Raw genomic sequence first — 12,328 nt, forward strand, 5'->3', positions numbered from 1 at the left:
AGATCTTCCCTAAGAATGGCCTGGCAAGTATCCTCTATATTACTTCTCACCTGTTACTAAGTCCTAACACCATAAACTGTGACTTCATGTCCATCATCATTATTATTAATTTGTGCGGGTCAGTTCAGGAGTGTGACCAGTTCACACTGGAATCTGATATTGGCCACATTTAAAATAAATAACAACAAGCAAACAAAAAAAATGGGATCTGAGCAGTAAGGCGTGCAGTGTGAACGTAGCCATACTGACCTTCTCTGTAGAAGTCATTGTGGGGGACTCGAACGTCCACCAACCCCTGGAGGATCTGACCACAGAGAAACACACACAGACAGCAGGACATCAGCTCATATCTGACCACAGAGAAACACACACAGACAGCAGGACATCAGCTCATATCTGACCACAGAGAAACACACACAGACAGCAGGACATCAGCTCATATCTAGACAAAAAAATCTTTTTTTTTTCTTTTTTTTGTCAGGCCACTGAACTTAGAAGCAGGCCAGGACAGTGTTTCTAGTTGTATTCTAAAATTCTATTCTATTGTATTCTAAAATGTGACTATATGGTTTTATATTAACTTAATAAATAAACAAAAACGAAAAATCTAGTTATTTCAACGAACATTTCAAACTAAATAACAGATTATGAACATAAAACGCTGAAAACAACCGAAGCAACAATAGTATTTTAATGAGGCTATTATTATTATCATTATTATTTTGCAACAAGTTAGCCCTCTCATAAATAGCACATATAAATGAATAACTAACTTGAACTAACTTAATAGGATTGAAGTGATATTTGGCTTAAAAAATCGGTCCCCTGGCAAAAAAAAAAAAAAAAGAAAAGGCTGACGATGTGCATTGGGCCGCGGCTCTCTGACGCCTTATTTTCTGGGTCCCGCCCTGAAAAGTTTGGGAACCCCTGTAAATCTAGCCAATCAGCAACACCCGCTGAATCACGTGACTGAAACCTGACATAATGTAGTCATGATGGTAGCAGTTTCGTATCACTAAGTAATCCGTACACTGTACCTGTTGTGGTATCTTGAACCTGACATGTGAACAGAGCTTCAGCATGTCTTCCATCTGCTGGGGCGTGGAGGGGATGAGAGGAATGTCCTCAATGTTGTGTGTCTTCTCCAACTCTCTCAGGCGCTCCACGAAGGGACTCTCATTGGGGTAAACCAGCCCTGAGAGGATAGATCATAACAATAGATCATGTAATAATAATAATAACTTTATTTGTATAGCACTTTTCATACAGAAGTTGCCGTTCAAAGTGCTTCACAACAGTAAAAAAAAAATACAGGCATAAGTGTGAGGTTCGCCTGTTCCCTGGACCTTTAATTCCCTGTCTCCTCACCTCACCAGCTCCCACCCTTGCGATGTTTTACTCTCCTCTGCTCTTCAACAGCCCCCACCCTTGGACTACCTTTCACAGCTGTTCAGAGTTTGTGATTAGCGCCCCAGAGGGCTTTAAATACCTGGACCTCCCCTCCAGTCCTGGTCGGGTCGTTCTGTATGCTGGTTCTTTGTTCTGGACTCTTTATCCTTTTCTGTGTTCAGTGTTCATGGAGTCCTGGACGTTACCATCACCTGCCGCGTCTCCGGCGTGAGACGAGGTGCCAGCCATCACCACCTGTCGCGGTTTGCCTGGAGTGGGACACGGTCTGCGCTCTCTAATTCTCTACGGGAGGTTTTCCAGTGTCCCACTCCAGACCCCTAGCCGGCGCGCATCGCTTCCTATCCCACGGGAGGATGCGTCTCTTCAAGCCGGCGCGCTCCTACTCCAGACGCTCAAGCCGGCACGCATCGCTTCCTATCCCACGGGAGGATGCGTCTCTTCAAGCCGGCGCGCTCCTACTCCAGACGCTCAAGCCGGCGCGCATCGCTTCCTATCCCACGGGAGGATGCGTCTCTTCAAGCTGGCGCGCTCCTACTCCAGACGCTCAAGCCGGCGCGCATCGCTTCCTATCCCACGGGAGGATGCGTCTCTTCAAGCCGGCGCGCTCCTACTCCAGACGCTCAAGCCGGCGCGCATCGCTTCCTATCCCACGGGAGGATGCGTCTCTTCACTTCCGAGGAGGATCTCCTTGCCAGGCCTCCGCCGTCTGAACCCTGCCATCCCTGTAAGCAGCTCTGGCCCTCGCCCTGTCCAAGGCCTTAACCCTGTTTCTCTGTCCCTGTCTCCAGCCCGCCTCCCCGGGCCTCTGTCCCTGTTTCCCCCTCTCCAGTGCCCCTGTCCCTGCCCTGACCTTTTTTGCCCTGGCCCTGTCCTTTAGCCTTAGCCCCTTAGCCTGCTCGCCTCTTAAAGGCACAGTGCCAAATTTTTTCCCTATTTCTTTGTTTCCAGTATTTTTGTGTTCTCCCTTAAAGGGACAGTGCCGCTTTTTGTTTGTATTGAATAAATGCCCTGTTTTGGCTTACTCTCATACCTGTCTTGTGTTGTGCGATTGGGGTCGGTTACAAACCATAACAATAAGCGAGCATAAAAAAGATAGAGATAGCAAGGTAAGGTAAATCACAGTGTTTCACATTAGGATCTAGCATCCCAATAGGCCTCTCTGTTTACAGTTTCATTCAGTAATAAAAATAATAAAAATAGAATAGACAGAGTAAAAAAAGTGCAGTTTGATTCAGTTTAAAAATAGGCTAAAAATAATCAAATAGAACAGACATAAAATAGTTATTTTAATTGATTATCTTTTTCCCCCTCCTTCTTTTTCCGATTTTTCTCCCATCCCACTGTTAGTCGTTATGCCAATTCCCAACCCCCTTCCTGGTTGTTGCGCACTTTCCCCTACTGTTGGTCCGAGAGGCCGGAGACTGTCACATGCTTTCCTCCGACGCATGTGCAGCCAGCCGGCAGCCAGCCTGGCCGCGCAGATTCTCACTGGGAGAGTGTAACATGTGGGAGGCCGCACTACCTCTCTCCAGATCCTACCCTCGCTGAGCAGGCGCCCCGACCGAACTGTAGGGGTCGCTGCCCACAACGCCCAGGACCCACCCACGGCTCCCCTCCCCCTAACTCAGCCAAACGAGTTAGTATAGCGATCAGCCCGAGCCAAGGCAATGCTGACTCTCCGGGAGTCGAGACCGCAGCCTCTTGCATTGGTGACGAGCACAATCTCCGCTACGCCACCTGACCGCCACACATAAAATAGTTCTAACATACAACAGGGTATCTAACATACAACAGAGCAGTGCATCAGTTTTGAATTATAACAGAGCAGCGCTCTTAAAATGACAGTGCATAGGAGGTAGTGAGATAACATTTGCATTGAACCGACACATGAATTTGATAGGAAGTGTATAAAAGTAGGCAGGGTAAGAAACGTGCAGGTAAAGTACAATTTGTGTCAGGATGTCCCTGATGTTTCATTTAAATGCCTGAGCAAAGAAATAGGTTTTAAGCTGTCTTTTGAAGATGTCTAGCGAGTTGGCTTCCCTGATGTATAGATCATAATATGTCTACTAACTAACTAACGAACGAACGAACTAACGAACTAACTAACTAACTAACTAACTAACTAACTAACTAACTAACTAACTAACTAACTAACTAACTAACTAACTAACTAACTAACTAACTAACTAACTAACTATGGGGCGACAGTGGCTAACTATGGGCGACAGTGGATCAGGAGGTAGAGCAGTCGTCTGGTAATCCGGAGGTTCCCGGTTCGATTCCCGCTCCTCCTGGGCAGCGTGTCGAAGTGTCCTTGAGCAAGACACTTAACCCCTAACTGCTCCAGATGAGCAGGTTGGCACCTTGCATGGTTGCCTCTGCCGTCGGTGTGTGAATTTGTGAATGAATGGGTAAAATGTGAGGAACAAATTGTAAAGCGCTTTGGATAAAAGCACTATATAAATGCAGCCATTTAACTAACATGATATGTCTACTAACTAACTAACATGATATGTCTACTCACTAACTAACTAACTAACATGATATGTCTACTCACTAACTAACTAACTAACATGATATGTCTACTCACTAACTAACTAACTAACTAACATGATATGTCTACTCACTAACTAACTAACATATGTCTACTCACTAACTAACTAACTAACTAACATGATATGTCTACTCACTAACTAACTAACTAACTAACATGATATGTCTACTCACTAACTAACTAACATATGTCTACTCACTAACTAACTAACTAACATAACTAACATGTCTACTAACTACCTCTCCTTGGGGTAGTAACTCTCGGTTCACTCGGAACCCGACCAGAACTCTGACCACAGGACTCAATAAGTAAGAGCTTTGCTTTACTACACTACTGGACAGTATTTCATACAACCTAATGTCCAGAAATCTGACCTATCCCTTTAAGTCAAATTAGTGACCACCTGAACTCAAATGATTTAGAAACGTCAAATTGAAAGGACAATAAAAGCTGAATGAACTACATGAATGTTACCAGCAGGACAGATGAGAGTGACTCCAGACAGCTGGTTAGAGTAGCGGGCAGCATAGACCCCTGCCACGTTCCCCCCCATAGATGTCCCAGCCAGGTGGAACCTACGTCTGTTTAGATGGACAGTCTGGACAAACTGAGGGGGGGGGGGGAGAGAGAGAGAGAGAGAGAGGGAGAGAGAGAGGAGAGAGAGATGAGAGAGATGAGAGAGAGAGAGAGACACAGACAGACAGACAGACAGACAGACAGACAGACAGACAGACAGACAGACAGACAGACAGACAGACAGACAGACAGACAGACAGACAGACAGACAACAGGTGTGAGAAGTCACGCATGAGAGTAGAATCTTGAGAACAACCACAGTGCAAATGTAACAGTAAAGTGCAGTAGTAATATACAATGTACAGATGATTAAACTGGAGTATATATAAATGAGTACTACTGACTAATAATGTAATAATCTGATGTATGTACAGTGTTACAGTATTATCATTTACAGTGATAACAGGTATATAAATACATTATGGTAGTCATACTGGCCAGTGGTATTACCTAGTAAGAGTAGGTAAGGCATACTGTATATATAGATAGTATGTAAACAGGAATATGCAGGTATATTCAGACGTGTGTGGATACATATATATGGTATATGCAGTATTATTGTACATGGCTACTACTACTACTACTACTACTACTACATAATAATAATAATAATAATAATAATAATAATAATAATAATAATAATAATAATAATAATAATAATAATAATAATAATAATAATAATAATAATAATAATAATAATAATAATATTAATAATGATGTCACAATGTTTATTTAGACAGAATTTATGAGACAGATTTCTGCGAATTCTGTTAAAAAGAAGAATATTCCGCACCACATGATGCAGTAGTCTGCTACACCACACACACACACACACACACACACACACACACACACACACTCTTAGCTGTCCATCGTGTTCGATGATGACGCTTGCTCCAGGGATGGGGTGAGGGGGATGGGGGTTAGCGCCGCTGCCGCTGGTGCCACTTCTCGCCTCTTACCTGGTGTATGCGTTTGACCTGTCCTTCGATGCTGTAGTCCTCAGCGTTGGTCCGGGTGGTGCCCTCGTGTCCAGGCATGTCCACGCACACTATATGTTGGTTCTTAGGGAGGTACTGAAGACACACAGTAACAAACACACTATATGTTGGTTCTTAGGGAGGTACTGAAGACACACAGTAACAAACACACTATATGTTGGTTCTTAGGGAGGTACTGAAGACACACAGTAACAAACACACTATATGTTGGTTCTTAGGGAGGTACTGAAGACACACAGTAACAACAAACACACTATGTGTTGGTTCTTAGGGAGGTACTGAAGACACACAGTAACAACAAACACACTATATGTTGGTTCTTAAGGAGGTACTGAAGACACACAGTAACAACAAACACACTATGTGTTGGTTCTTAGGGAGGTACTGAAGACACACAGTAACAAACACACTATATGTTGGTTCTTAGGGAGGTACTGAAGACACACAGTAACAACAAACACACTATATGTTGGTTCTTAGGGAGGTACTGAAGACACACAGTAACAAACACACTATGTGTTGGTTCTTAGGGAGGTACTGAAGACACACAGTAACAACAAACACACTATATGTTGGTTCTTAAGGAGGTACTGAAGACACACAGTAACAACACACTATGTGTTGGTTCTTAAGGAGGTACTGAAGACACACAGTAACAACACACTATGTGTTGGTTCTTAAGGAGGTACTGAAGACACACAGTAACAACACACTATGTGTTGGTTCTTAAGGAGGTACTGAAGACACACAGTAACAAACACACTATATGTTGGTTCTTAGGGAGGTACTGAAGACACACAGTAACAACAAACACACTATATGTTGGTTCTTAGGGAGGTACTGAAGACACACAGTAACAAACACACTATATGTTGGTTCTTAGGGAGGTACTGAAGACACACAGTAACAACAAACACACTATGTGTTGGTTCTTAGGGAGGTACTGAAGACACACAGTAACAAACACACTATATGTTGGTTCTTAGGGAGGTACTGAAGACACACAGTAACAAACACACTATATGTTGGTTCTTAGGGAGGTACTGAAGACACACAGTAACAACAAACACACTATGTGTTGGTTCTTAGGGAGGTACTGAAGACACACAGTAACAAACACACTATATGTTGGTTCTTAGGGAGGTACTGAAGACACACAGTAACAACAAACACACTATATGTTGGTTCTTAGGGAGGTACTGAAGACACACAGTAACAAACACACTATATGTTGGTTCTTAGGGAGGTACTGAAGACACACAGTAACAACAAACACACTATATGTTGGTTCTTAGGGAGGTACTGAAGACACACAGTAACAACAAACACACTATATGTTGGTTCTTAGGGAGGTACTGAAGACACACAGTAACAACAAACACACTATATGTTGGTTCTTAGGGAGGTACTGAAGACACACAGTAACAACAAACACACTATATGTTGGTTCTTAGGGAGGTACTGAAGACACACAGTAACAAACACACTATATGTTGGTTCTTAGGGAGGTACTGAAGACACACAGTAACAACAAACACACTATGTGTTGGTTCTTAGGGAGGTACTGAAGACACACAGTAACAAACACACTATATGTTGGTTCTTAGGGAGGTACTGAAGACACACAGTAACAACAAACACACTATATGTTGGTTCTTAGGGAGGTACTGAAGACACACAGTAACAACAAACACACTATATGTTGGTTCTTAGGGAGGTACTGAAGACACACAGTAACAAACACACTATATGTTGGTTCTTAGGGAGGTACTGAAGACACACAGTAACAAACACACTATGTGTTGGTTCTTAGGGAGGTACTGAAGACACACAGTAACAAACACACTATATGTTGGTTCTTAGGGAGGTACTGAAGACACACAGTAACAACAAACACACTATATGTTGGTTCTTAGGGAGGTACTGAAGACACACAGTAACAAACACACTATATGTTGGTTCTTAGGGAGGTACTGAAGACACACAGTAACAAACACACTATGTGTTGGTTCTTAGGGAGGTACTGAAGACACACAGTAACAACAAACACACTATATGTTGGTTCTTAGGGAGGTACTGAAGACACACAGTAACAACAAACACACTATATGTTGGTTCTTAGGGAGGTACTGAAGACACACAGTAACAAACACACTATATGTTGGTTCTTAGGGAGGTACTGAAGACACACAGTAACAACAAACACACTATATGTTGGTTCTTAGGGAGGTACTGAAGACACACAGTAACAAACACACTATATGTTGGTTCTTAGGGAGGTACTGAAGACACACAGTAACAAACACACTATGTGTTGGTTCTTAGGGAGGTACTGAAGACACACAGTAACAAACACACTATGTGTTGGTTCTTAGGGAGGTACTGAAGACACACAGTAACAACAAACACACTATATGTTGGTTCTTAGGGAGGTACTGAAGACACACAGTAACAAACACACTATGTGTTGGTTCTTAGGGAGGTACTAAAGACACACAGTAACAACAAACACACTATGTGTTGGTTCTTAGGGAGGTACTGAAGACACACAGTAACAAACACACTATGTGTTGGTTCTTAGGGAGGTACTGAAGACACACAGTAACAACAAACACACTATATGTTGGTTCTTAGGGAGGTACTGAAGACACACAGTAACAAACACACTATGTGTTGGTTCTTAGGGAGGTACTGAAGACACACAGTAACAAACACACTATGTGTTGGTTCTTAGGGAGGTACTGAAGACACACAGTAACAAACACACTATATGTTGGTTCTTAGGGAGGTACTGAAGACACACAGTAACAAACACACTATGTGTTGGTTCTTAGGGAGGTACTGAAGACACACAGTAACAACAAACACACTATATGTTGGTTCTTAGGGAGGTACTGAAGACACACAGTAACAACAAACACACTATGTTGGTTCTTAGGGAGGTACTGAAGACACACAGTAACAAACACACTATATGTTGGTTCTTAGGGAGGTACTGAAGACACACAGTAACAAACACACTATATGTTGGTTCTTAGGGAGGTACTGAAGACACACAGTAACAACAAACACACTATGTGTTGGTTCTTAGGGAGGTACTGAAGACACACAGTAACAAACACACTATATGTTGGTTCTTAGGGAGGTACTGAAGACACACAGTAACAACACACTATATGTTGGTTCTTAGGGAGGTACTGAAGACACACAGTAACAACAAACACACTATATGTTGGTTCTTAGGGAGGTACTGAAGACACACAGTAACAAACACACTATATATGTTGGTTCTTAGGGAGGTACTGAAGACACACAGTAACAACAAACACACTATATGTTGGTTCTTAGGGAGGTACTGAAGACACACAGTAACAAACACACTATGTGTTGGTTCTTAGGGAGGTACTGAAGACACACAGTAACAACACACTATATGTTGGTTCTTAGGGAGGTACTGAAGACACACAGTAACAACAAACACACTATGTGTTGGTTCTTAGGGAGGTACTGAAGACACACAGTAACAAACACACTATGTGTTGGTTCTTAGGGAGGTACTGAAGACACACAGTAACAACAAACACACTATATGTTGGTTCTTAGGGAGGTACTGAAGACACACAGTAACAACAAACACACTATATGTTGGTTCTTAGGGAGGTACTGAAGACACACAGTAACAACAAACACACTATGTGTTGGTTCTTAGGGAGGTACTGAAGACACACAGTAACAACAAACACACTATATGTTGGTTCTTAGGGAGGTACTGAAGACACACAGTAACAAACACACTATATGTTGGTTCTTAGGGAGGTACTGAAGACACACAGTAACAAACACACTATATGTTGGTTCTTAGGGAGGTACTGAAGACACACAGTAACAACAAACACACTATATGTTGGTTCTTAGGGAGGTACTGAAGACACACAGTAACAAACACACTATGTGTTGGTTCTTAGGGAGGTACTGAAGACACACAGTAACAAACACACTATGTGTTGGTTCTTAGGGAGGTACTGAAGACACACAGTAACAAACACACTATATGTTGGTTCTTAGGGAGGTACTGAAGACACACAGTAACAACAAACACACTATGTGTTGGTTCTTAGGGAGGTACTGAAGACACACAGTAACAAACACACTATGTGTTGGTTCTTAGGGAGGTACTGAAGACACACAGTAACAACAAACACACTATGTGTTGGTTCTTAGGGAGGTACTGAAGACACACAGTAACAAACACACTATATGTTGGTTCTTAGGGAGGTACTGAAGACACACAGTAACAACAAACACACTATATGTTGGTTCTTAGGGAGGTACTGAAGACACACAGTAACAACAAACACACTATATGTTGGTTCTTAGGGAGGTACTGAAGACACACAGTAACAAACACACTATGTGTTGGTTCTTAGGGAGGTACTGAAGACACACAGTAACAACAAACACACTATATGTTGGTTCTTAGGGAGGTACTGAAGACACACAGTAACAACAAACACACTATATGTTGGTTCTTAGGGAGGTACTGAAGACACACAGTAACAAACACACTATGTGTTGGTTCTTAGGGAGGTACTGAAGACACACAGTAACAAACACACTATATGTTGGTTCTTAGGGAGGTACTGAAGACACACAGTAACAACAAACACACTATGTGTTGGTTCTTAGGGAGGTACTGAAGACACACAGTAACAAACACACTATATGTTGGTTCTTAGGGAGGTACTGAAGACACACAGTAACAACAAACACACTATATGTTGGTTCTTAGGGAGGTACTGAAGACACACAGTAACAAACACACTATATGTTGGTTCTTAGGGAGGTACTGAAGACACACAGTAACAACAAACACACTATGTGTTGGTTCTTAGGGAGGTACTGAAGACACACAGTAACAACAAACACACTATATGTTGGTTCTTAGGGAGGTACTGAAGACACACAGTAACAACAAACACACTATGTGTTGGTTCTTAGGGAGGTACTGAAGACACACAGTAACAAACACACTATGTGTTGGTTCTTAGGGAGGTACTGAAGACACACAGTAACAACAAACACACTATGTGTTGGTTCTTAGGGAGGTACTGAAGACACACAGTAACAACAAACACACTATGTGTTGGTTCTTAGGGAGGTACTGAAGACACACAGTAACAACAAACACACTATATGTTGGTTCTTAGGGAGGTACTGAAGACACACAGTAACAAACACACTATATGTTGGTTCTTAGGGAGGTACTGAAGACACACAGTAACACACACTATATGTTGGTTCTTAGGGAGGTACTGAAGACACACAGTAACAAACACACTATATGTTGGTTCTTAGGGAGGTACTTAAGACACACAGTAACAACAAACACACTATGTGTTGGTTCTTAGGGAGGTACTGAAGACACACAGTAACAAACACACTATATGTTGGTTCTTAGGGAGGTACTGAAGACACACAGTAACAACAAACACACTATGTGTTGGTTCTTAGGGAGGTACTGAAGACACACAGTAACAAACACACTATGTGTTGGTTCTTAGGGAGGTACTGAAGACACACAGTAACAAACACACTACATGTTGGTTCTTAGGGAGGTACTGAAGACACACAGTAACAAACACACTACATGTTGGTTCTTAGGGAGGTACTGAAGACACACAGTAACAAACACACTACATGTTGGTTCTTAGGGAGGTACTGAAGACACACAGTAACAACAAACACACTATATGTTGGTTCTTAGGGAGGTACTGAAGACACACAGTAACAACAAACACACTATATGTTGGTTCTTAGGGAGGTACTGAAGACACACAGTAACAACAAACACACTATGTGTTGGTTCTTAGGGAGGTACTGAAGACACAGTAACAACAAACACACTATATGTTGGTTCTTAGGGAGGTACTGAAGACACAGTAACAACAAACACACTATATGTTGGTTCTTAGGGAGGTACTGAAGACACACAGTAACAAACACACTATGTGTTGGTTCTTAGGGAGGTACTGAAGACACACAGTAACAAACACACTATGTGTTGGTTCTTAGGGAGGTACTGAAGACACACAGTAACAAACACACTACATGTTGGTTCTTAGGGAGGTACTGAAGACACACAGTAACAAACACACTATATGTTGGTTCTTAGGGAGGTACTGAAGACACACAGTAACAACAAACACACTATATGTTGGTTCTTAGGGAGGTACTGAAGACACACAGTAACAAACACACTATGTGTTGGTTCTTAGGGAGGTACTGAAGACACACAGTAACAAACACACTATGTGTTGGTTCTTAGGGAGGTACTGAAGACACACAGTAACAAACACACTATATGTTGGTTCTTAGGGAGGTACTGAAGACACACAGTAACAACAAACAAACTATGTTGGTTCTTAGGGAGGTACTGAAGACACACAGTAACAAACACACTATGTGTTGGTTCTTAGGGAGGTACTGAAGACACACAGTAACAAACACACTATATGTTGGTTCTTAGGGAGGTACTGAAGACACACAGTAACAACAAACACACTATGTGTTGGTTCTTAGGGAGGTACTGAAGACACACAGTAACAACAAACACACTATATGTTGGTTCTTAGGGAGGTACTGAAGACACACAGTAACAACAAACACACTATGTGTTGGTTCTTAGGGAGGTACTGAAGACACACAGTAACAACAAACACACTATATGTTGGTTCTTAGGGAGGTACTGAAGACACACAGTAACAAACACACTATATGTTGGTTC

The 12,328-nt window shown here is 42.2% G+C and overlaps 1 protein-coding gene across 1 annotated transcript in view; it reads right to left on the minus strand.

Moving 5' to 3' along the window:
* LOC311230306 (monoacylglycerol lipase abhd6-A-like) overlaps positions 1 to 12,328 on the minus strand; it is a 65,000-nt gene that overhangs the window by 3,961 nt on the left and 48,711 nt on the right. The window contains exons 4-7 of the mRNA XM_084316539.1: positions 5,506 to 5,619; positions 4,442 to 4,574; positions 1,038 to 1,195; positions 250 to 304 (exon numbers count right to left, since the gene is read on the minus strand). Coding sequence (XP_084172665.1) covers positions 250 to 304; positions 1,038 to 1,195; positions 4,442 to 4,574; positions 5,506 to 5,619 — 460 coding nt within the window. The remainder of the gene's footprint in view (positions 1 to 249; positions 305 to 1,037; positions 1,196 to 4,441; positions 4,575 to 5,505; positions 5,620 to 12,328) is intronic.

Source organism: Notolepis coatsorum (assembly GCF_963971535.1).
Source record: "Notolepis coatsorum genome assembly, chromosome: 6".
NCBI lineage: Eukaryota > Metazoa > Chordata > Actinopteri > Aulopiformes > Paralepididae > Notolepis > Notolepis coatsorum.